This window comes from Phoca vitulina, unplaced genomic scaffold (genome assembly GCF_004348235.1).
Source record: "Phoca vitulina isolate PV1807 unplaced genomic scaffold, GSC_HSeal_1.0 scaffold1, whole genome shotgun sequence".
Taxonomy (NCBI): Eukaryota; Metazoa; Chordata; class Mammalia; order Carnivora; family Phocidae; genus Phoca; species Phoca vitulina.
The window spans coordinates 90,784,455-90,811,385 of record NW_022589704.1 but is presented as its reverse complement, the minus strand read 5'-3'; the positions used below and the strand labels follow the sequence as shown (position 1 = coordinate 90,811,385).

The following is a 26,931-nucleotide window of genomic DNA, read 5'->3' as shown; positions in this document are numbered from 1 at the left end:
TTATTACAAATGCCATAACTTTTAGTTATTTTCACAAATTCACATGAAATACTATTCAATTCAAAATGTTCAGTAGAATTACCTATGATTTTCTTTTTTGAAAGGTAATCTTCATTTCCTGGTGTTCCTGCTTAATAGCCATAAACAAGTGTCCACAGAGCTTTTAATGAAATGTCAGCACACATAGTCCTCCTGTTACATCTTTTTTTTTTTTTTTTATGTCTCCAATGTGGCAAATGTAATATTCACAATTATTTTCAGAGCAATACTTATTTTTCCCTCTCAGTTACACTATCAAACTTATGAGTGACTGTGAAGGATGAAGATATATTATCACCACCAATATTTCCAAAGAGTGATTATTCACTTTCAGTATACTTGCAGGAACTGTTGCCACTTTCTCAATACGATTTTCAAAAAGACACACCTGGCACAATAGAGTTGTGCTTAAGTGGGGCTATTTTGAAATGCCTCTAACCACTGTGTGTGTCTGTAGAACATCATTATGCAAGTATTTAATCAGAACGGTGTGTGCATTCCTTTCCCAGAGGGACTTAGCGAAGTAGGGGAATATCATTCAAAGGGCATCTCTATCGCAGATGCAAGGTAAGCTTTAAATATTTGCATAGTGTAATACCAGACAGCAGATTTAGAGGGACAATTACTCATCCCTACTGGATTCTTTGTCTGTCTCACTGGCTCAAAGTGGCTGGGTTGGAACTTTCTCTCTCTGTTTCCCTCCCATTTTTTTAGGACTTTTTTTTTTTTCCTTTGCATTAAACCATATTTAATTGAAATACCAGCTCCATCAACAACTCTTATGGGATCATCACATATTTTGGCATCAGTAGCTATAGAATGTTGTGTTGAACCCTTAGGTTAGATTCTTATAGAATAGTGACTGCTTCTAATGATAGTCAGCATGAGCCAATGTTTCTCTTTGTTCACAAGAGCAAGGAAGATGGCACACACTATGGTCTCTGAGTGCTTCCAGCAGTCAGCACAGTGGCTGCCGGAGAGCATGCGATCAATAAATGTCAGGTCGCTTCTCATACCCAGACTCCACCTTGCCTCTTTTTTCTTTTTAATTGAAGTATAGTTGACATATTATATTAGTTTTAGGTGTACAGCATAGTGATTCAACAATTTTATACATTACAAAATGCTCACCACGTTAAGTGTAATTACCGTCTGTCACCATGCAAAATTATTACAATCTTATTGACTACATTCTCTATGCTGTATTTTTCATCTCTATGACTTATTTGTTTTGTAACTGAAAGTTTATTGCTTCCCTCCCATTTGATTGGCAAAATCAAGACCATTTGGTGTGAAATCCTCAAAAATTGCTCACATCATTCCCATTTCTCCTCCTTCTCTGAGGAAAAAAAAAAAAGTGTTGTTATAATACTTGGCTGTCCATGAAACATCCAGTTTTCAGTGTGAAAAAATTTTCTAACCCAGTGTTTCTAAAGCCTTTGTACATTGGTTGGAGTAACTACTAATTATTCCTTATATTGACAAGATTTTAGCTAGGTCTTCTTTTCCTAGGAGATTCTAAGCAATCTGAGAGCAGAAATGGCATCTTAGATATCAATTTTTGATATTTCTGATATAATTCTGATATCTTTGTTTTCTACATAGCAGTCAGTTAATGCAGAATTGAATTGTTTATATATTTAAGTACTATAAATAGTACTGTAATGCAATTTATAGTTAATACTGAATTCATATTTTATATAGGTGGATACAATTTCAACTTGAATACTTTGTGCTTATATATTAAAGTGATCTAAATATCAATGAATACTAGATTCTTTTACTCAGACTAATGAAGATCCGTATGAAAGTAGAGCTCATGTTTCTGAACTGAACATATGTGTATATGGCATGTTGTGAATATTGTTCTTTTGTTCTAAAAGGACAGGCCTTTAGGAGTCCAGTGTATTTTTCTATGTGAATATAATCTGCTGTTTTCATTCTTCATACTTATTTGTCTGAGAGAAGGTCTTATTTTTATTTTCCCATTAGTCTTAACCTGGAGGGAGGGTGGACCACAGTTTTGCTTTATGCCCTCCTCTCTACATCTCTCAAGAAGATAAATATGGATTTATCTGACTAAAGCACTTTCTGCACTAACAAGTTGTATCTTAAGATTGCTTTTTCTCACATGTTTCCAATTGTGTGACAAGGTGGTATAAACAGTGTAGCTTATATTAGATGCATGTCTTACTGATAATATGGAAAAAGTTATTCAGAGGACATTAAGAATAATTTTAGGGATGTTAAAGAGGATGTTTTAAATCAGGGATGATATATAAAGGAGAACTGGTGTTGGTCATGTGAGAAGGATAATCCCAAATATTCTTATTTATATGTTAAGATTTTCATCTTATTTAATGCTTAATAAAAATAAAAAATGTTTTCTTGGTCTCTTCCTTTGGTGAATCAATGGGATTATTTATTTATTTATTTATTTATTTATTTATTTTTACCCTGTAAAACTTCTAGCACAAGACGGAACCCTGATCCATAGTGTTTCATTTCACTCTGCAGAGTTTAGGCTCAAAATGGTTATGTAGTTACTTCTCAGTTTGGAATTTAAGGGGCTGTGTGTTCTTTTTTTTTTTTTAAGATTTATTTATTTATTAGAGAGAGAGAGCTTGTACATGCATGAGCAGGGTGCAGGGGCGAGGGAGAAGGAAAGAGAGAATCTCAAGCAGGCTCCCTGATGAGCATTGAGCCCCATACAGGGCTCGATCTCCAGACCCTGAGATCAAGACCTGAGATCATGACCTAAGCCGACCCCAAGAGTTGGACGCTTAACCAACTGAGCCACCCAGGCAGGTGCCCCAAGGGGCTGTGTGTTCTTAAAAATGTCCTTACTCAAAAACGTTTCATGATTTTTGAAGTTCTAGGAGTGGAAAGTGATTGAAATATTTGACATTTTCTCTGTGAGATTTTTAAGCATCTTATTAAAACCTCCTCGTTCAGAATCACAGCAGCAAGGGGTTAAAAGCTAAATGGTCATGTTTAATCCAACTAGATGAAAAGGTATCATTTGTCTGCGCTGGGCAGCAGGTATTCACTGCCCTCTCATGGGCCATCTGCCCTGCGGAACACCCTGACCCCTTTCCTAGGGAAGGGGCCCCCACTGCCTTTGGCTGTCAGCATGCACTGCCGCTGGGCCCATTGCACAGTTTCTTAGCCTTAGACTAGCTGGGACAGTTGGGTTATTCCGTTTGTTGAGTTGGATCATTCTAAATTTGTGTTTCTTTTTTTTTTTTTTTTTTGCCAAAATAAATTTTTTTTATCACGTTATATTAATCACCATACATTATATCATTAGTTTTTGATGTAGTGTTCCATGATTCATTGTTTGCGTATAACACCCAGTGCTCCATGCAGTGCGTGCCCTCTTTAATACCCATTCCCCCACCCCCCTCCCCTCTAGAACCCTCAGTTTGTTTCTCAGAGTCCATAGTCTCTCATGATTCGTCTCCCCCTCTGATTTCCCCCCCTTCATTTTCCCCTTCCTGCTATCTTCTTCTTCTTCTTTTTTTTTTTTTAACATATAATGTATTATTTGTTTCAGAGGTACAGGTCTGTAATTCAACAGTCTTACACAATTCACAGCACTCACCATAGCACATACCCTACCCAATGTCTATCACCCAGCCACCCCACCCCTCCCACCCACCCCCAACTCCAGCAACCCTCAGTTTGTTTCCTGAGATTAAGAATTCCTCATATCAGTGAGATCATATGATATATGTCTTTCTCTGATTGACTTATTTCGCTCAGCATAACACCCTCCAGTTCCATCCATGTCATTGCAAATGGCAAGATCTCATTCCTTTTGATGGCTGCATAATATTCCATTGTATATACATACCACCTCTTCTTTATCCATTCATCTGTCGATGGACATCTTGGCTCTTTCCATAGTTTGGCTATTGTGGACATTGCTGCTATAAACATCAGGGTGCACGTACCCCTTCGGATCCCTACATTTGTATCTTTGGGGTAAATACCCACTAGTGCAATTGCTGGATCATATGGTAGCTCTATTTTCAACTTTTTGAGGAACCGCCTTACTGTTTTCCAGAGTGGCTGCACCAGCTTGCATTCCCACCAACAGTGTAGGAGGGTTCCCCTTTCTCCGCATCCCCGCCAACATCTGTCGTTTCCTGACTTGTTAATTTTAGTCATTCTGACTGGTGTGAGGCGGTATCTCATTGAGGTTTTGATTTGGGTTTCCCTGATGCCAAGCGATGTTGAGCACTTTTTCATGTGTCTGTTGGCCATTTGGATGTCTTCTTTGGAAAAATGTCTGTTCATGTCTTCTGCCCATTTCTTGATTGGATCATTTGTTCTTTGGGTGTTGAGTTTGATAAGTTCTTTATAGATTTTGGATACTAGCCCTTTATCTGATATGTCATTTGCAAATATCTTCTCCCATTCTGTCGGTTGTCTTTTGGTTTTGTTGACTGTTTCTTTTGCTGTGCAAAAGCTTTTTATCTTGATGAAGTCACAATTCTGGACTTCAAGCTCTATTACAAAGCTGTCATCCTCAAGACAGTATAGTACTGGCACAAAAACAGACACAGAGATCAATGGAACAGAATAGAGAGCCCAGAAATGGACCCTCAACTCTGTGACCAACTCATCTTCGACAAAGCAGGAAAGAATGTCCAATGGCAAAAAGACAGTCTCTTCAACAAATGGTGTTGGGGAAATTGGACAGCCACATGCAGAAGAATGAAACTGGACCATTTCCTTACACCACACACAAACATAGACTCAAAATGGTTGAAAGACCTAAATGTGAGACAGGAATCCATCAAAATCCTAAGGGAGAACACAGGCAGCAACTTCTTCGACCTCAGCCGCAGCAACTTCTTCCTAGAAACATCGCCAAAGGCAAGGGAAGCAAGGGCATAAATTTGTATTTCTGAGCGGGAGATAAGGTTCATCTTTTTGAGTGAACAGGCAGAGTACATTTAATGCAGGGGAAGGAATCATACCACCTCTAGGAAGGGCCTACACAGAAGGGTGGAGGGCAGTATTTCACTTCACAACTGCAATTTTGGACCTTTGAGCTGTGCTCTGCATAGTGGGCTGTATTGAAGAGCTGGCTGTTGAGACAGCCGTGACGTTGACAAAATCCGGTTCGCTGTTTTGGTAGGACATAAAGGCGAGATTAAGTTACATGCCCATGGTCCTGCAGCTAGCAAGTGGAGGAGCCACAGTTCGAATCCCAACTGTGATTCCAAAGTCCAGGTTATTTCCAGAGCAGAGGATGAGGAAGGTAAAGTGAACCTTAATAAAGTAGCAGTGAAACCTACAGTGAAGGGTGGCTCTGAAAATTTGTTTATCAAGGGTTAGTAAAAATGGGAGAAAGGTGAATCATGCATCAAATAAATATTGCTTTGGGCAACCAGAGGTTGAACATAGAATGCTGAATAGGTGTCAGTGGACTTCTGCTGTTCTTCTTTAAAATGCACATTTTAAAGATGGGGAACGCAGGCAGAGTTTGTTCTCTTGGCTCACTGCCCTGGATTTCCCCTTATTACTGCTGGGATCCTGGATAGTTAATGTGGCTTCTTTGTAGAACTGACAAGTCACCCACCTCCCAGGCTTTGTGTTAGGATTAAATGATGCAGTGTAGATCAGGGGTTCTCACTTGTGGCAATTTTACTCCCCAGGATACATTTTACGATGCCTGGAGACTGGGGTGCTACTGGCGTTTAGAGGGTGGATGTCAGGGATGCCTCTAAATATCCTACAGTGCACAGGACAGCCCTCCGCAACAGGGACCTATCTGGTCCCAAATGTCAGATGCCAAATCTGAGATCAACGCCTTGTGAGATCTAGAGTCTTGTAACAGGCAGTGCCTCCCACAGGGACCTGTTATTCATTCAGTGCTCACTGTGCGCCAGGCACTGTGTCAGGAGCTTCTCATGCATCATCTCTGTTGCCAGCCTACAGGTTGAAATGATTGGAAATCAAGGCAAATCATGCTATTGAACATCACAGAGGGCTGAATGGCAAAATCAAGATTTGGCAAGTCTGTATAGCCCCAAAACACTTTCTACGAGCCTGCTCTCTCCTGTTTTGATGTAGTTACCACTGTTTAGTCTTTGCTTTAGGTGTTTGGAAGAATAAATGAACATAAGCATTTAAGGGTAGTTGGTCGAGCCTTGCCTTGAGCAGAGCCTTGCCCACTCTCTCTGCTTCTGGCTAGAGAAGGTGTTGATTTGCAGGTTGGGGGTGGCTCTTCTTGTCCCCTGCTCCATCCTAGTCTGCTCATGCAAGGCTTCCAAACCACTGACAAATTGTTCACATCTGCAGTCACCCCATAGCAGAACAAAAAGTTCGGCAGCACTGTGAGCGATGCTCTGCCCCCAATGTTTATTATAGTTATCAAAAGAAAGAGGCAGGTCAAAGAGGAATGGTGGTATTTTACCCCCAAAGGGACTCTTCAGTGACAATCACAAAGGCTAGACAATGCTTACAAATGTATTCTAATGGGAAAAACAGACAGGAGAGCTGTAGGGTCCCCAGCCTCCCAGTCTGAGTATGAAAGCTCATTTTGATTCTTCCTTTCTTCTTGTTGAACAAAGAGGTAACATTATCTCTTTCTGGGACCCAGTACCTCAGTCGTCCAGCATACCCCATGGCTCATGTGGTCAGCTGGAAACAAAGCAGAGGAGAGAGATTCATGCTGAGACTACATCTGTCTTGAACGGAGTAAAATAAAACCTCAAGTAAATCTTAATGTAGATTAGGAAGTGTGGACTTCAATTACTTCAAAGTGGCACAGGCTTTTGATAATGTGTTTCATCAGGATAGGAATTATGAGGTGCTCAGACTAATTTTCTGAAATCACAAGGGGGATAAAGAGTTCTAATAACATGTTACAGTAAGTTAGTGCCCAGGGAGTAGAATGTTATGGTCCACATTAAATTTCCATACCTAGACCATGAATTACGTATTGATTTTTGGAGAACAGAAATATAATAGAGTATAGGTTGACAGTGAATGTAAATTAATAATTGTTTGGATGATTCAGAAATATTTTTCTGTGCATCATCAGTTTCTGTGTGATCTCTATGTGGAGAAAGAACTGACGTTCCTTAAGTGTTGGATATCAGTCCTCTGATGTGTATATTCAGAAGCACAGCATTTTAACTAAGGGGAGTGTTATCCATTTGTCTTTGGGTAGAAGGAAGAACAGCAGAAAAAGGCTCCTTGAGGTTACTGGTGGTGGGATGGGGGTGGGGGATGCAGATAAGCAATACTTTCTGTTATTGAGGCAATGCATTCTAGTGGTGGGTATTGATTTGTACTAAGGAAATATAATAAGAGGTTAACAGAATGAACAGGCAACATGCATATATATGTATGTGTATGTGTGTGTGTGTATATCCTTACACACACACTCATACATACACATTATATCTAATATGATTACATAATATAACAATCTGTTATATGGCATATGCATTTAAATATACTACATAATACATATATATAAATATATCATGCATATCATGCACTGGAAATAGTTGGCTTAAATATATGTCACACATTAATATAAAATTAGTGTTGTATATATTATGTATTTAATATAACTTATAATACAATATGAATGTAATTATATAGATATATAAATATATTTAAATCAATTCTGTTTGTTGTGTATTACAGAATATCACATTTATGGAATGTTCCTGCATGGAATATAGAGTCAACAAATCTGTGTTCTAAACTTAGAATCAATGATGACATTACCATAATTATACTATAATCCACTAATGTGGCCAATAAAGTACATCTTGTCAAATCCTGAAGTAAAATCTAGCACAGCACAAGCTATGTTTGAAATGACATAGAAAATCTGAAATTAGAGAGGTGTACCATATGCAGGACTTTTTTATTAAGCTGCAAATTAGTGACATGTTCAGTGCTTGCTCTGAATTGTTTCATGCCTTTACAACCTTAAGCCTTGTCACAGTTCCATGCACTTTGATCTCATGTCCTAGGTCTTCTAAATTGCTCAGCCAAAACCTAATGGACAGATGGATCTCTGCTCTGTGTTTTATATCTGTTTCATTCTTTGTGAACAGCTGACAGATCATAGACTTATTCTGATGAGTGGGTGACTTATTATAAGTCAACTTCTAAGTTAGACTTACTGTGATTTCTACTTTGTGGTTTTGTGTGTTTGTATCTTGAGAAGATATAAGTGTTAGGCTTTGGATTGAAAGTTGCATTGGACCCTAAAGTTAAAATTATAATTTTATTTCAGGTTATTTAAAATCATTAAGGTTAAAAAAATATGGTCAGCTACCTCATCTAACAAGGGAAAAGCCTCACACATGCAATATATATATATATATATATATATATATTTTTTTTTTTTTTTTTCTCCAGGAAAAGAATGATGTAGGGAAAGAAGTTTGTGAACCATTGCACTAGCACTCTAGGGATAAATTCTTTGGGATTTACAATGTATATTTAGAAAGCATCAAGGACTTCTGGAAATAGAAAACTTTAAATTTTATTTAACTCTGCATTGACCCCAAATTTATTTAATAACAGTGCTCCTCTCTGCGTACTGATCTCAGAGGATGCAACTGTGCCACTGAACACATTTGGGGATTTCCTGAATGATGATATGTTCTCTTCAGCTGGAATCAGATGAAGTGATTACTACAGGAAAGGCCAGGAGGCAGCCCGGTCCTTCCTTGTCCCCAGAAGCTTTTAAAATTCAGCATTTTTTTTCCAATCATCTGTGTACTAACGTTAAGTCTATCAAATGATAAATGCTACTTTACAATAATTATTTTCATTATGTAAATGGAAACTACCCCCATAACTGAGATGACATTTCCCCAATTCACTCGCATTGTAAATTGGATTCGCACGAAGCACCCTGGGAAATTCCAGCCATGCAGGGGAGGAGGAGGTTAAAAAGAGTTGACACAGGCTTCAGGCCACTGCCTTGTGCTCACTGGGCTAGAAAAGGGTAATGAGGATGGATTTTCTCAGTGTGCTGTTGAGCCAAGGGCTTGAATGTCCTATGGGGCTGTCAGCCCTTGGGCTGGTGAGGGACGTGTTTATTATTGCTTCTCTGATTCCCTTTAATTATTATATGTGGTGGTGATTATTGTAGTGGGTACTCATCTCAGCTAAAACTTTAGGTGTGCAAGGAATATAATTTTGTTTAACTTAGTTTGGTTATTTATTTGGAGCTCTTCGTACCACCAGGGCCCCCACTTTTTCTATGGGAGGTCCACCAATTTCTTAGCCATCGGTTCATACTGGTCACCACTTAGAAGGTCCTTATTCCTGGAAGGCTGGCTGGCCTCTCTAGAATTCTATGCAGTGTTTTGTCCTTTGTGCTGCGTTCCCACTGTGCTGAGCCCTTGGATCTGCAGGAGGTGCTCGGTGGCCTTGGCCTTTTGTGCCTGGACACCCAAGGCTGCCATTTCCTCTCTGGGGAAGCAAGATACATGGTCTCTCTGTCTCTGTTACTAATACCAGTATCTCTCTTCTTACCAGCCTCACTGCAGACAGGAGAAAGGGGCAGGGAGGAAGTTTTTATTTTTGAGCTAGGAGGTATGTGCCAAGGAAAGGGCATCCTTCCCTCAGAAACATCTGACATAACCTTATGGACAAGGCTTCTGGCACCCCAAAAGGCAGATTCTTGTTAGGCTGTCTGTGTTCGCTGTCAAAAGTGTGCTCAAGGGGCACCTTGGTAGCTCAGTTGGTCAAGTGTCCGACTCTTGATTTCAGTTCGGGTCATGACCTCAGGGTCCTGAGATCCAGCCCTGGGTGGGACTCTGTGTTCAGCGGGGTGTCTGCTTAAGATACTCTCTCCCTCTCCCTCTGCCCCTCCCTACCCCCCGTCCCTCCCCGCCCCCACGCCCCCACTCTGCACACAGCATGCTTCCTCTAAAAAAAAAAAAGTGTCTTCCCATCACCTTCTAACTAAAGTCTATGTTTCTGTAAACAAAATGTACTTCTTAAATATGTTTCTCCCCTCCCCCAATCCCACACAAAGGTAGGGACTCGGTCTCTGACCCAACTCCACCCTTCAGAATAACAATCCCACTCAAAGCTGTACTAGGGTTTGAGCACAAAGACATTTTACATAGACTCCTTCAGAGTCCAGCTAGGAACCTGCATCCTGGCAGATTTCTTGGGTTTCCTTCTGCTTCAGGTGCTTCCCCTCCTCAGGCAGAGGAGTGTTCCAAAGGAACAGTCTTTAAGTGCACTTTCCAGACCCTTCCCTTCTTAGGTCTTTTCCTGGGTGTTAGAGAATATAATCCTATCAACAAACTCTACAGTGATCACATTCACACTCTTTTCATTTCTTCTGCCAATTTTCCTGAAATTGGAAATTTAAGGCATCTGGGAGTTCTGAAAACTGGTCCACTTTGCAAGGCTGCTTTGAGGACTGAGTGACATGATTGTTCTAAAGTGTTGAGCACAGTGTCTGTCCACAGTGTCTGTGGGACTGCTGTTGCTGTTATTATACTGAAATTGTAACCACTGTGATAATTTTATCCCTGGCCACTTCTTAGTTTTGCGAGTGGTAGGCTGGGATGATAGGATCTGATATGTAATTCTCTGAGAAAAAAAGATTTGAATCCTCTGAGAAACAGTGATTAATAGCAATCTTACTTGTTGAGTGAACGTCCTGGGTCAATTAGAATATTTGGAAGAGACCTATGTCCAAGGTCAAAGGTATTTCTGTAGACTTGTGTATTTATTAATGGTAAAATTAGCATGCTAATCATGAGAAGACTGGGTACCCCATTCCTCAATCCGGATCCTTTGTGGATCTGGAAAGAAGGGGCCCAGAGAGTTGCAACAAAGAATAATGGGCATTGCAAACAGGGTTGTGGAAAACAGGTATTTAAGAATTCTGTTGGGCATCACACTGAGGATTTCATCCTTTAAACATATGCTAAGGAAACACAGAACAGACGTTTTTTGTTTTTTGGTTTTTTCCTCTCATTTGGCAAAACCATCAACTCATTTGTGTGATGAGTTTCCGGTGGTGACATTACTCCTAGTTCTATTTAGACACGATTCTGCTTCCTACAATGCTGTTTGCTCCAGCTTCGATAATTGGTGGGAGGCTAACCATATGCCAAACACTAGGTTAGTGCTGAGAATAGAATGGTGAGTAGGACCAATATGTTTCTGCCATCACAGAGTTTAGAATCAAGTGGGAGAGACAAAGTTTAAATTACACAGTCAGATTTGTAATTGCAAGTGTGATGAGTGTTTTGTAGAGGAGTAAGGTAGTGCCGGAGCATAGGGAAGAGTTCCTAAGAAAGCGACTTAAGATAGGAACAGTGAGAAGGAATTAATTTGGCTGTAGGGGATGGCTTGAGGAATAGTACATGTGGCTGCTCAGGTATGGCAGGGAACTTGGAGCATTGGAGGAACTGAAAGATGGCCAACATGATGGCAGAGCAGCGAGTGAATGTGGGTGGCTCTGGTGATCAGATGCGAAGGGGATGGGAAGGGGCCAGATCAGGTAGGCACTTGTATGTCATGTTAAACTTTTTTTCTTTATTTTGAGAAGAATGGGAAGCTACTGATGAGCTGTAAGCGTAGAAATGCCATATAGATGATAAGCTGCACCCAAAGTGGTACAAATTTGAATTTTTAAAATATCTATGTCTGTAATATGGAGAAAGAATTGATGCCAGGGGTGTGGTGGGGTGGGGCATTACATGCTAGAAGGCCAATCAAGAGGCTACTCCTCTCATTCATACAAGAAAGTGTGGTGGTTTGGGTCAGGGTGGTGACAGTGGGGATGAAGAAACATGGACAGATTGACTTGATGTTTAGGAAGTAAAACTGATGGGTGATTGATTGCATTTGCTTTTTGTAAATAGAATCCTTAGGATGCTCCTTAGACTATATAGGAAAAATAGGTATTTCTAGTGTTTCTAGATAGAAAATAATATTGTGATTATGCCATGGTACTGCTGTTTCACAGATATTTTTTTCAAATCAGTAACTTGGAAGTTATTTTTCAGATGACAAGAGTCTCAAGTAGTCTTAAAATTGCTGTTTCAAAACTGAAATAATTATTCCTTTGGGAAGAAAAAATTGGATGAACTAGATGTTTTGTCCACCCAAATGTGGCTTATGTTTTGTTCTCTCTCACTTGTTCACCATGAATATCTGCTATTAGAGAGAAGATGTATTGAGAAGCAGATATACTCCATGTAACTGTTAGAGAATTGAAATTACCAAGAAAAAAATATCATCTCAAGTACGCTCTAGTGCAATTTTTATCCTAGGCAAAATTAATCCTTGAGTTGCTTAATGATAAATTAAATGGATGCCACCCTGCCCTTTTGCTTCATGTATTTTTAAAGCCTATGTACGTAGTCTCAACATTGTTGCTTTTCCAGTGAACCTCTAAGGCAACAGTAGGAAGGCCTCCTTTATCAAGCCCAACATGTATTGATTATTCACTGTGGAAATAGCACTTTATTCTTATTTTGGAGGAGGAGGAGCACAGCTTAAGAATTTCAGCCTCCCAAGCACCTGTTCCAGTTTGCTTTCTGTGAAGTATAAAGCAAACAGATTTCTGGCCCTCCTGAAGTTTAGTCACTGCCTCAGTGGCCAATAAGCTATGGGAGAAAGTCCTTCAGAAGAACATTGTGTGGGATTCAGCTTCACTCTGTTTCTGGCATCCTCTTCATTGCCTTTTCCACTTAACTGATACCAAACAGCTGAGTAAATGATTTTCTTCTGCTTCTCCAGGGAATCTAGAGGGCTTCGTTGAAGCATTTATTGTACGTAAAGTGAAAGTTGAGTGGAGCCATATTTATGGGATAAGAACGTCCCATAAATATCCATTGACAGGTATCGGAGCCCCAGGAGTTCCGGGGCCATACCCGAGCCATGCCATTGAGCTGAGACCAAGGTAGGGACGAAGGGCTTTAGGCAGGAGAGGAGTGGCTGTGCCCTGAGCCCCTCACACCAGCTGTGCTCAGAAAAGACCCTCTTCTAAATATAGTATATCTAACGGGCATTGCAAGGCTTCATTTGCTCAAGAGATATGGCTTCTAAAAAGTTAAACTGCAGTTGTTGTGGAACAGGCATGGATAGATAGAAAGGGAGAGTCCAATGTCAGGGCTCTAGGGCTGTTTACCTGGATTGTTTGTTTATTTATTTATTTATAGACAGAGTGGAGGAAGGGGGAGAGGGAGAGAATCTTAAGGACCCAGTGTGGAGCCTGATGCAGGGCTGATCTCATGACCTTGAGATCATGACCTGAGCCAAAATCAAGAGTCGGACGCTTAACCAACTGAGCCACCCAGGTGCCCCAAGAGCTGTTGACCTGGAGCACATTCTTTCATTCTTTGACCTCAGGCTTTGATGGTCTCATCTAGCAAAGCAGAACAGTATCAATGATGTACATGTGGGATTGGAAAGATGGTAGGTGTTCAAAACAATGTTATTACTATTATTTGCTATAATTATTCTAGGGACAGAGAATTCCTTACTGGTGCTGAGGCTTCATTTTGTGCTCTAATCCCCTGACCCCTATTGGTTCTTTATGTTCTTGACCAGTGGCTTAGTCCATGTTCTCAAGCATGCGAAGGCAGGAAGGATCCCGTTTCACATAATAAATTGTGAAGGGCCCTGGGAAGAACTCCAGGTGCAGGAGACTGAAAACTCTCAGCATTCACAGGCAGTTCGTTGCTTGTGTTATATTTGTCTTTATGCAATTTCTATTTATTTTTATGTTTTTCTTCCTTTCCCTCCCCCACATCTTGGGTCACAATCATTTAGAGAGTCCTTATTCTTCCCTTGCAGTCTTAGGACTTTACAATAGAAGCCAACATGATGTAGTGTAAAGATCACTGGACTGGGCATCTGGAATGGAATTGTCCATCCCATTTCTGCTCCAAATGACTGTATGACCTTGTGCAATTCATTGGACTTGTCTGGGCTTCGTTTCCTCCTCCAAAAACCGTGGACTGTCACATTACCTTTCCCTTCCCACGTTTGAGGCAGTAGACAGGCTGTAAGTTTTAGTGATCTGAAGGGACCCACTTTATGTCAGAATGCAGTGAAGAATATGAGGTTTGAGATTTCCTTTTAGGCTTCAGAATTTTTAGAAAGTAGAATTCAAACCAGAAATATTGATAAACAATTTTTAAAAGGTGGTTTTCTGTCTCTGTGGTGTTTGCATTAGCTGATGAGTCGTTCAGATATATTTTTAATCTGCTTTGCTGTCAAGCTACTTTTAATGGATGTTCTAGCCACTGGCAACTAATAATTTGTAATCATAAATGATAAGTAACAGAGGCACTTTGCTTTTCAGTCACAGGCATCTGTCCACGAAGATGAAATGGACTTAGAACGTACTGTTAGGTGCCAAACAAAAACACAATCATACAGAAAGAGCCTGGAATGTTAGTAACAATGCTTATGCTTTCTGGAAGTATAAATATTCAGTCCGAATGCTCTGTGGTATCCTTGCATGGAACCATAAACTGTCTTAAAAAAAATCTTTGTACCTATGAAAATGAAGTTACATTTGGTAGCTCTGAACTGTTGCTGTTAAAATTTTCTAATGAAAATTATTGGAATACTTTAGCACACCTATCCTTCAGACCACAAATATGTTTTGAAAATAGTTTTAGTATTAATAAAGGAATTTTTAGTTCCTGTAAAAAATGCAATGGAATTTTTAAATAAAATACATTATGGTTTAAATTTTTTCTCATTTAAAATTTTTTCCATGTGTTTACATTTTCCATGTTGTGTTTCTATTGATATCCAATGCATAACTCAGTAATATATATATATAGTAATATAATTTTGTATTATATATATATATATAAAATGAACAGGTTTTCTCTGTGAGTTTAGGAAGTAGTGTATGGCTTTGAGCATCCTCTGCTAGTAGGAGTTACTAATTAACATGATAGATTCAGAAATGCAGACTTAAAAATGGCCGTCTCTTCAGGCTTCTATCAGTGTCCCTGCCTCCAGTGGTCCCTCTCAATTTCTGGTTTGCTGCGTTAGGTCTAATGAGCTCTGGGAACCAAAACATTAAAATTCTTCAGCTGTGTCCCAAGTAAGACCTGAAGGAGAGACCAAATGTCCTCTTCAGGAGCAAACTGGCATTACATCTAGCACACAGATTTTGTAAGAGATACTTGGTGTCTCATTTATTTTTATATTTCCAGAGTCGAATACACTATTTGTCAAGTAGCAGCTAAAGAGAAATTGTTATTTTAGTGAATGAATGCTCAGATGCTACTCTCTTCTCATTTTTTGGGTTCTTTGATATATTTTAGAAAGTGTGATTTCTTAGATATTTGTCAACTGTGCAAGGGAAGCCTTACTTTAATTACTCCACAGTTGACATGAAGGCTTTTTAAGGAGTGAAAGCTACTACATAAATTCCAAGCTATTTCTTGGAGGTGAGGCATCCTATCAGTGAGTCAATGTTGTTTTATATCACATTTGGTAATGTTGAGGTTTATGAGTGCTTTGGTATAGTAATTATCCACAAATAATTTGGTTAAGATATTAAAGCTTTGCATTGACATTCTTGTCACTCCTCCACCCCATTGCCCAAGTTAAAAATAAAGCGATGTCAGGATAATAAAAGGTGTGGAAGCTGTTGAAAAAAATGTACAGTAAAATAAACATCTTTTCCTGTTGCATGAATGGTATTAAGTCAGGGTTGCTGCCTCAAACAGTGGCAAATGCTGTGCAAAAGCCAGAATGTGTTTATTCTTTCTGACCACTTGAGTTCCCTTTTTCCTTTGTTGTAGGCATCTTTGTGAATGCCACACCCAAAATTCAGGCATCCAGCAGGTCGTCTTCAATATGATGATTTAGATTGGGAGATACATTCATCTCAACTAATCCACTTAAGGGTAACTTAATTAAGAGAATAACATGTGCCAGCACTTTTCTGCTTCTAGGGGAATATTGCATTAGAACATTCACATATTTGCACTTTCTGCAGAAACACAGGCAAGAAAGAAAAAAAGAAAAAAAAAGAGGAATCACAGAGTCTTAAATGTGAATATGACCCAAGAATTCATCCATGCCACCCTTACACGCCCAAAGATTTTATTTCTAAACCAAAATGTTAATGTGTTAATTAAAACTGATGTGATTTAAAAGATTTAGCAGTTTATTCCAAAGTAACTGTATTTATCACACAGAAAAGGTAGTAACTTGCAGGTGGATGATGTTTTTATATAATGTTGGTCCAGGTAAACAAGTACTGAATTATTATTCCTATTATACCATTGAAGTATTTTCTGAGACTGTAACACAGCATGAGTTTTAGTTTAAATGCGTATAAATACAATAGCCAAACTATGGAAAGAGCCAAGATGTCCATCGACAGATGAATGGATAAAGAAGATGTGGTATATATATACAATGGAATATTGTATCAAAAGGAATGAAATCTTGCCATTTGCAATGATGTGGATGGAACTGGAGGGTATTATGCTGAGCGAAATAAGTCAATCAGAGAAAGACATGTATCATATGATCTCACTGATACGAGGAATTCTTAATCTCAGGAAACAAACTGAGGGTTGCTGGAGTGGTGGAGGGTGGGAGGAATGGGGTGGCTGGGTGATAGACATTGGGGAGGGTATGAGCTATGGTGAGCGCTGTGAATTGTGTAAGACTGTTGAATCACAGACCTGTACCTCTGAAACAAATAATACATTATATGTTAAAAAAAAGAAGATAGTAAGAAAGGTAAAATGAAGGGGGTGGGTATCAGAGGGGGAGACGAACCATGAGAGACTATGGACTCTGAGAAACAAACTGAGGGTTTTAGAGGGGAGGGGGGTAGGGGGATGGGTTAGCCTGGTGATGGGTATTAAAGAGGGCACGTATTGAATGGAGCATTGGGTGTTATACGCAAACAATGAATCATGGAACACTACATCAAAAACTAATGATGTAATGTATGGTGATTAACATAACATAATAAAATTAAAAAAAATGCGTATTATGTCTAATTAAACTTTTAATCCTTTACTGGTTCTAAATTTTATTTTATTTGTATTACTTGGGACCTATTTTCAGTTAAGAAATACCAAATGTGGGGCGCCTGGGTGGCTCAGTCAGTTAAGTGTCTGCCTTCGGCTCAGGTCATGATCACAGGGTCCTGGGATCGAGCCCCAAATCAGGCTCCCTGCTCAGTGGGGAGTCTGCTTCTCTCTCTCCCTCTGTCCCTCCTCCCACTCGTGCTCTATCTCTCTCTGTCAAATAAATAAATAAAATCTTAAAAATAAAGAAATACCAAATGATTGATGTTTAAAAGCGTGGATTTCCTATATGTTTCTTTAGATTATTTATCTCATATATTGTGACTATAATCGCATTTTATGTATGTGGAAAATCTAAAGGTGATATTCATTTTCTCCATGCAACTGCTCAAAACTTTAATATGTTCTATTTCTGAAGTTGGACAAGGGATACAAGATTTCTCAAACTGTAGTTCACATTTTGCTTCAATATGCATGTTTTCTGAAATGGCAAAATCCCTCAGGGCTATGTGATTTTTCACTAGTGTGTGTGTTTAAAGTTCATAGGCAAACACAACTGAATAAGTGATGGAACACATTTTCTCTGTATGCCTGAGAAATGCAAATTGTTATAGGTCAATTGCTGAGAGGTCTTGTCTCTATCTTGTATATCTTGTTTGCAATTTGTTTTTCATTTATTCCAAGCATACACAATTCACTTTATATTTGCTTGTTACTTACATGTTGTTCAGTTGTCTGCAAAGTTTGTTTTTAACCTGAGGAGAAACTATTCTCTGTTGACTGTGCCTTCCTAATGTACTAACTAATGCTTATCAACATTTCCAGGGCTAGGAGGGGGAATTCATTGCTCACATACCACCTTGATTACTTGTACTCATTTTTAAAGGAATATTAACTAACAGATCGGAGAGATCATAGCTAAGCTAAGAAACAGATCTATCTGCCTTGTGATGTTAGGATCACATATACCAGTGCTCACCCTGGAAAAGACTTTTCAAATGCAGGGCAAGAGCCCATGCTTGGAGTCTCGCAGATCTGGAGTCCCATTCTAGTCTACCATGTACTAGCTGTGTAACCTTCGATGTGCTTTATAATTCTCTGAACTTCATTTCCCCAACTGATAAAATAAGCATTCTAGCCCCATGTCAGAGGACTGTTGTAAGGAATAGGAAGGAACTGGGCAAATCACTAGTGGTATATGACAAACCAGCTCTCAGTTTGTTTGTTTTTTTTAATGTCTTGATTTGCCTTGATTTGTAGTGTGGTGTAAATACTTTCATCATGGTTGATTTCAAACTATGAATGATTTAACAACCACCTGGTAAAATTCTTGAATATGTAACAGACCTCTGGTACCATCCAAGCCCAGCACAGCACTGCTAGCCCTTAACAAATGGTGATAATTACTTAATAGTTATATTTTGTCTTCCATTGATCTAAGAAAATTTTTGCTGTTTGGTGCATTTCTAGACAGATGGAGAATGTGAAAGCTAAAGGAAGAATAGTAATGTATAAGGTTTAAAATATTAATGATTTCAAATAACAAAAAAGAGCTACCTTAACAATTTTGAAAGTAGGTGAAAAACTTACAACAAGAAGGAAACATTTTAATAAGAAAATGTGTTAGTAAAATCTTTAAAAGTAAGAATAGAGATTACCTGTAAGATGTTCTAGATGAATTAAATTTAATATTAGCTTTTTCAGATTGGTTAGAAATGGTTTGATTTTTTCCAGTCTTACTTTCTTTACACAAAAAAGTCCTAAGGGGAAAAGTGTGTGTATTTGATACCTTAACAAATAAAGATAAGCAGACAGCCATTATTTAAAAACCTAGTACTTTCAAAAGAGTTCTTTCGATTTCATCCAGTAGCCAATTTCTATTATTCAAAATTGACTTTAGATTTTAAAGTTTGCTACAAGGATATATTTTTGGAAGTATTTCTTTACTGAGTAACCATGGCAATTTTTCTTTTTTTTTGGCAATAATGAAAATTTGCATGCGTAGTCTGACATGATGGACAAGGGATGGCATACTTGAACTGGGATTGCTCCAGAACATCTGGACACATGAAACCTGTAAATGACTTTCATGTAGCAATGCACATCTCAATTTACAAAGCACAAATTGTGGGTGATCTAGGAGAAAACCACCAGAATTGCGGGCAGTTGATGAAATCAGCCTGTGCTGACAGTACCATTTTTTATGTGCATTTACTGTGCCATGAGCAGTCAGTGCTGAGACACCACGCCTGGGCAATGTGTGGGCAAACTCGAGGGCATTTCTATGAGTAAAAGCTGACTTACTCCAATGAAACTCCTCTGTCCATTTCAGCAAGAGGAGACTCCAGGATGGGGACACTGAAAGGACATGAGGGTATTTTCTATGTTAATCTCACTTATAAAATGACAGAAGCAAATGGCACAGTAGGTCTACATAGCCAGACAAGGCTGTGAGGAAGAACTGGGAAGACTGTATATTAGAACCCCAAAATTGATGTCCTGCCCTTTAAGTGAGAGATCCTCACGGCAGCATGTTGTCCACCAATGCAAATACCCGTTTCTCTGGGGATGTATATGTCTCTTCCTAAGTGCATGTGACTCTGTACACATTTCCTGTTTCTAGAGATATTACGGATGTGTACGAAAACATATTCCATGAAGTTTTGGGTGTTTGATCAGATTTGGGGAAAGAGAGAAAGACTGCACCTTCTTTCTCTTACCTAGGTAAATTAAAATGTTTCTCAGAGTGTGAATTGCCTTTAGTATCACAACCTAGTGCAGGGGCAAAGGTTACATGGTTAAGTTGGTAAAGTTTTCTCAGGTTCATGTTACAATTAAGTAAAATGAAAGAGAGGAAAGTATTCTTTTCCCGTTGACACAAAATGTGATTACTTGCCATCCTTGTGAAACGTTATATCGTCAGCCTTCTGGATAAGCCTGGCTGGTATGTCTACGGATTAGATGCAAAACAATGTGGGAAACATCAATGGACGCTCTTTTATCTGTCCGTTTTTCTGTGGGACTCTTTCCCATGAAAACATATTCATTAATTAAAAGATGTGGTGTATTACAAACTAATGTTGGCAGCTTGACCCAGAGTCAGTACCCATGAGAAATCAAAGTGGGTATATTTCAGGGTCCTAGGGGCAGAATTTCCGCAGCCGGTTGAATGATACTGTTGTTGCTTCTAGTATATCCTCTCCCATCAGATATTTTGTTTCATGCAATTCACTCTGCAAGCAAAATCCAAAAGCGGGGCACCTATTTAGCAAATGGAAGTATATTTAAGATACTTTGGCAGGTTATTTTTTTTAAATTTAATTTTATTATATTATGTTAATCACCATACATTACATCATTAGTTTTGGATGTAGTGTTCCATGATTCATTGTTATTTTTTAAAGACATAGTTCTCTTCTGAGCCACCTGCAGTATTGAGCTGAAGGCTTGGAAACATGAAGAATCCCACTTTATTAAAATCCTGGGTTTAGGGCTTTTCTTTTAGATTGAAACATTGTCTAACTAGAAAGTATTAATATTAAGTTAGATATATAGGCTTTGAAACATAATGATTCTAATGATACCAGTCATTTTTTAAGTGTGCATTGGCACCACATTGTACCACCGAGCCTCAGAACAGCTCTGCAAATCAGTGCTTTTATGCTGTCTCTTATGTAGTTAAGGAAACGAAGGCTTAGAAAGCGGAAGTAACTCGTCCAAGTTGACATTGCTGGTAAGGGATGGAGTGGGGATTTCAACAAAGGCCAACGGACGCAGCGCCCACGCTCTTAACAAACAGATTTTATTGTCCACTCAAGTCCATAATTTCATACTGGTTGTGTTGGGAAGTGTGCAGACTGACCCATTTTTGTGTGGATGGCAATGTGGAATCTCTGAGTAACGGACGCCCTTGTCTTTTGCCCGTAGGCCCCTGGGGAAGGTGTACGGGCGACTGTGGACCCGGAGGAGTGCAGAGTCGTGCCCTGTGGTGTTTCCACTTGGAAGGGTGGACGAGTCACCTATCTAACTGCGACGAGAACACCAGGCCTCCAAAGGAAAGAAGCTGCTTCCGGGTGTGTGACTGGCACAGCGACCTCTTCCAGTGGGAGGTCTCCGACTGGCACCAGTGCGTGCTCATTCCCGCCAGCCCGGGCCAAGCGCCGCCTCGGACCGCAGAGTGTGTGACGGCGCAGCATGGGCTGCAGCACCGGACCGTGCGCTGTGTTCAGAAGTTGAACAGAACCAGGGTTGTAAATGAAATCTGTGAACACTTTGCCCCTCAGCCCCCCGCAGAACAAGCTTGCCTCATTCCCTGCCCCCGGGATTGTGTCGTATCTGAGTTCTCACAGTGGTCCGAGTGCAGCAAGGGCTGTGAGAAGCAATTGCAGCACAGGACCCGGGCGGCCATCGCTCCCCCTCTCTATGGCGGGTCTCAGTGTCCCAATCTGACGGAGTCGAGAGCCTGTGACACTCCCATTTCCTGTCCTCTTGGCGAAGAGGAATATATTTTTAGCCTTAAAGCAGGACCATGGAGTAAATGTAGACTGCCTCATCTTAAAGAAATTAACCTAAGTGGAAGAACTGTTCTGGATTTCAGCTCCGATTCAAAGGAGCGAGTCACCTTTCGACATCAAAGTTACAAGCCACATCACCTCTCCAAGCCCTGGGACTTAGAGATAGGTTATCAAACCCGGCAGGTCTGGTGCACCAGAAGTGACGGAAAAAATGCTATGTTAAGGTAAGAAGGCCTTCAGTGTTTTTATCTTGGCTTCACCTAGCTATTTTACAATGCAATTTTATAAGGTTTCTTTATGATTCCCTACGAAGGGGAAAATTATAACCAGGTTGGGATTTGGATTTTTAGAAGTTTCATCGGAGAAGTTTCCAATTTCAATTATGAATATTTCAGAGTATTGACAAGGCAGAGCTCTGAATTCTTGCATAATTAGTAGTGTAACTATATAGGATAAGGCATATATTACCACGGTTTACCAAAATATCAACCAGTTTAAAAAAAAATAGGTCTGTACTGTTACTACAATAATAAAAGACTAAGCCTTTCTTTATAATGGTGAAAATTCCAATTGACTCTCAAACTTGGGATATAAATTATGCAAATATTTATCATTTTTCATAATCGTGTTTTTAAAATTTTTTGTTTACTTTTGTTTTCATGATTAAGAAGGTTCTCTAACATTTTAGTTGTGGATTTTTCATAGTAGTAATAATAGCAGTAAGTTAATCCAAGAATGCTTTCTATGACATTGATTTGAAAAAAATATTACCTTGCTCAGCAATAAATAGAATTACAAACCTATAGAGGGAATGAATTACAACTTTTTAAAAGGATAGTTTAGGCTTAAAAATTATTTGTAACTGTTTTACTTTAAATTCTAGTACAAAAAAAAAAATTCCATGACGTAAGTATATAGAAATATGTTCAAAGTTGTATTTGTTTAATTTTCCCCAGAAGGTCTTAAATGGAAGCACTGGTATATTACCAAGTTTTTTCCAAATTTAAACGCCTTTCACCAGTACTTAAATTACAAAACAGTGAAACGCTCATCCCTGGAATTAATCATTATCATCAGTTACTGTTTTCTTGGAACCCACAGCTGGCTGGGAGAGGCTCAAAAGACTACCTCTGCTATTCAAGAACAAAGTAATGTGATGATTGTTTTTTTTTTTTTTTTAATTTGACTTCACAAATGAGCATATTTTATCTTTGATGATTCATTCTGATTTATGCCATATACAATTGGCAAGTCCATTGAAGAATGATTTTATGCCTTTTATTGCCTGCCTCTGTGAAGCCCAAAAGATTAAGCAGATGATTTGGGTGATTATTGTTTGAATGTGTATGTGGGATTCTGTAAAGACATTGTTTTCTTAATATTCCAGAGAATGTTTTCATTTTTAGCTTGCTTGTTTTTGCCATTTTTTTTATTAAGACTATTTTTTAGACTGGTTTTTGATTTACAGAAAAACTGAGTGGAAAGTACCATTTCCGTATACCTTCTCATCACTCCCCTCCACATATACAGTTTCATACATACATCTTGCATCAGTGTAGTGTATTTGTTAAAATTCATGAGCTATGTCAATATAATACTATAGTCCATAGGTTACATTAGAACTCACTGTGTTGCACATTCTATGGGTTTGGACAAATGTGTAATGATATGTATCCACCATTGCTGTATCATATAGAATAATTTCACTGCCCTAAAATCTGTGCTCTATCTATTGATCTCACCTTTCTTCTCCCCAGTTCTGTTCCCTGATAGTCAATGATCTTTTTATTAGTTGCATAGTTTTATCTTTTCCAGAGTGTTATATAGTTGGGATGATACAGTGGTTAGCCTTTTCTTATTGGCTTCTTTTGCTTAGCAATATGCATTAAAGTTCCTCCATGTGTATCCATGGCTTGATAGCTCAGTTCTTTTTATCACTGAATAGTGTTTGTTGGTTTACAAACTACCCCTCTTACCCCATATACACAGGGCAAGGAGAGATCAAAGAAAGAGGCAGACCATTCCAGATTGGTAGATGGCATTTTAATAAGCATGAGAACTTAATTATGAGGCTTGTTTTAGGTGGCTGCAAAATGAGTTGAACTCTGTACCTATCTGCCAAATCTTAAAAGTTTATATAGAGGCCTTAATTGGGTCCAGTCCCGTATACCATCTAGATGGTCTCAAAACACGTTACTCCCTTAAGGCTGTGTCCTTAAAGAAGCTCCCACTGTGTGCAGAGCATATATTCCAAGGACAGGGGAGGGAGTGAGGAGCCTCCAGTTGCCCAAGTCCAGCCCAAGGTCGACTGGAAGTCACAACCTCTTGATTACCTCCTCCAACAGTATTCCATTGTATGGCTATATCACAATTTGTTATCCATTCACCTATTGAAGGACATCTTGATTGCTTCCAAGTTTTGGCAGTTATAAATAAAGTTTCTACAAATATTCATCTGCAGATTTTTATGTGAACACACGTTTTCAACTCATTTGGAAAAATTTAATGTAAGAGTTTGTTTAGTTTTGTAAGAAACTGCCAAACTGTCTTCCAAAGTGGCTGTGTCATTTTGTATTCCCACCAGCAATAAATAAGAGTTCCTATTGCTTCACATTCTGGCCAGCATTTGCTATTGTCAGTGTTTTGGATTTTAGCCATGTTTTGATAGTTGTGTAGTGGTATCTTGTTTTAATTTGCAATTCCTTTTTTTAAAGATTTTATTTATTTATTTGACAGAGAGAGAGACAGCAAGAGAGGGAACACAAACAGGGGGAGTGGGAGAGGGAGAAGCAGGTTTCCTGCTGAGCAAGGAGCCAATGCAGGGCTTGATCCTGGGATCATGACCTGAACTGAAGACAGATGCTTAAGACTGAGCCACCCAGGCGCCCCATAATTTGCAATTCCTTAATCACATATAATATTAGTTCAGCATCTTTTCATATGCTTACTTACCATCTGTTTATATTCCTTGGTGAGGTGTCCAGATCTTTTGCCTATTTTTTGAGTTGTTTTCTTATAGTTGAGTTTTACAAATTCTTTGTATATTTTGGATACCAGTCCTTTATCAGATATGTGTTTTGAAAATATTTCCTTCCAATTGATGGCCTGTCTTTTCATTCTCTCAAAAGTGTCTTTCACAGAGAAGAATTTGTTGTTGTTGTTTTTTTTAATCTTAATGAAGTCCAATTTATCAATATTTCTTTCATGGACTGTTCTTTGGTGTTCCATCTAAAACAACAACAATAAGTTCTCTAAATCTAAGATCAACTAGATTTCTTCCTATATTGTTTTCTAGGGGTTTTACATTTTACATTTAGGTCTATGATCTAGTCTAACTTTTGTGAAAGTATAAGGTCGATGTCTGAATTCATTTTTTTTTTTTTTTTTTGCATGTGGATATTCAGTTGTTCTAGTATCATTTGTTAAAAAGACTCTCCTTTCTCTATTGAATTGCCTTTCCTCCTTTGTTGAAGATTATTTGACTGTATTTATGTGGATCTATTTCTGGGCTCTGTCTTTATTCCATTGATCTATTTATCTATTTGCCAGTAAAACAATGTCTTAAATACTGAAGCTTTATAGTAAGTCTTGAAGTTGGGTAGTGTCAGTCCTCTGAATTGTTCTTTTTTAATATTGTATTGACTGTTCTGAGTCTTCTGTTTTTCCATATACACTTCAGAATCAGTTTTTTCAATTGCTACAAAATAATTTGCTGAGATTTTGATTGGGATTGTTTGTAGTGTATGGAGCAATTTGCAAAGAAATAACATCTTGATAATATTGATTCTTCTTCTCCATGTACCTGGAATATTTCTCCATTTATGTACATCTTTGATTTCTTCATCAGAGTTTTATACTTCTTATCATGTAAATCTTATACATATTTTATTAGATTGATACTTAAGTATTTCACATTTTTTGGTGCTAATATAAATGTATTGTGTTTTTAATTTCAAATTCTAATTTTTCATTGTTAGTATACAAGAAAACAATTGACTTTTATATATTAACCTTGTATTCTGAACCCTTGTTATAATCTCTTACTAGTTCCAGGACTTTGTGTTGTTATTGTTGATGAAGATTCTTTGGGATTCTCTATGTAGACAAGCATATCATTTGCAGGCAAAGGAAGTTTATTTCTTCCTTTCCAATCTCTTCCCCTTTCATTTTCTTTTCTTGTCTTATTGTATTATCTAGGAAATTCAGTATGATGTCAAATAGGAGTGATAAGGATGGATATCCTTGCCTTGTTCCCGATCTTAGCAAGAGAGCATCTGGTTTCTCACAATTAAGAAAAATGCTAAATGTACATTTTTTGTGGATATTCTCTTTTTAAAAAAATATTTATTTATTTGAGACAGAGAGCAAGAGCACATGCATGAGTGCAAGCAGGGGGAGGGGCAGAGGGAGAGAAACTCAAGCAGAACCTGTTGGGGGGCTGAGTCTCATTGAGATCATGACCTGAGCTGAAATCAGGAGTTGCATACTCAATCAACTGAGCCACCCAGGCTCCCCATAGATACTCTTTTTTTAATTTTTGAAGATTTTATTTATTTATTTGACAGAGAGAGACACAGTGAGAGAGGGAACACAAGCAGAGGGAGTGGGAGAGGGAGAAGCAGGCCTCCCGCTGAGCAGGGAGCCCGATGTGGGACTCAATCCCAAGACCCCAGGATCATGACCTGGGCGGAAGGCAGATGCTTAAAGACTGAGCCACCCAGTCGGCCCCCCCCCATGGATATTCTTTATCATGTTGAAGAACTCCCCCTATATTCCTAGTTTGCTGAGAATTTTGGTCATTCACTGGTGTTGGTTTTTGTCAAGTGCTTTTTCTGTGTGTATAGATATGATTGTATAATTTTACTTTAGTCTGTAGATATGTTAGATTGTATTAATTGATTTTTGAATGTTGAACCAGCTTTGCCTACCTGGGATAAATCACATTTGGTTATGATGTAGTATTTTTTTTTTTCTGTCCTTTTACCAGAATTCTTTTTTTTTATTATTATGTTATGTTAATCACCATACATTACATTAGTTTTTGATGTAGTGTTCCATGATTCATTGTTTGCGTATAACACCCAGTGCTCCATGCAGTACGTGCCCTCTTTAATACCCATCACCAGGCTAACCCATCCCCCACCCCCTCCCCTCTAGAACCCTCAGTTTGTTTCTCAGAGTCCATAGTCTCTCATGGTTCATCTACCCCACCGATTTCCCCCCCTTCATTCTTCCCCTCTTCTTCTTCTTCTTCTTTTTTATTTTTTTTCAACATATAATGTGTTATTTGTTTCAGAGGTACAGGTCTGTGATTCAACAGTCTTACACAA

The 26,931-nt window shown here is 38.7% G+C and overlaps 1 protein-coding gene across 1 annotated transcript in view; it reads left to right on the top strand.

The window, feature by feature from the left end:
- Positions 1-26,931, top strand: part of THSD7B (thrombospondin type 1 domain containing 7B) — an 870,666-nt gene that overhangs the window by 279,919 nt on the left and 563,816 nt on the right. The window contains exon 3 of the mRNA XM_032411208.1: positions 21,015-21,825. Coding sequence (XP_032267099.1) covers positions 21,015-21,825 — 811 coding nt within the window. The remainder of the gene's footprint in view (positions 1-21,014; positions 21,826-26,931) is intronic.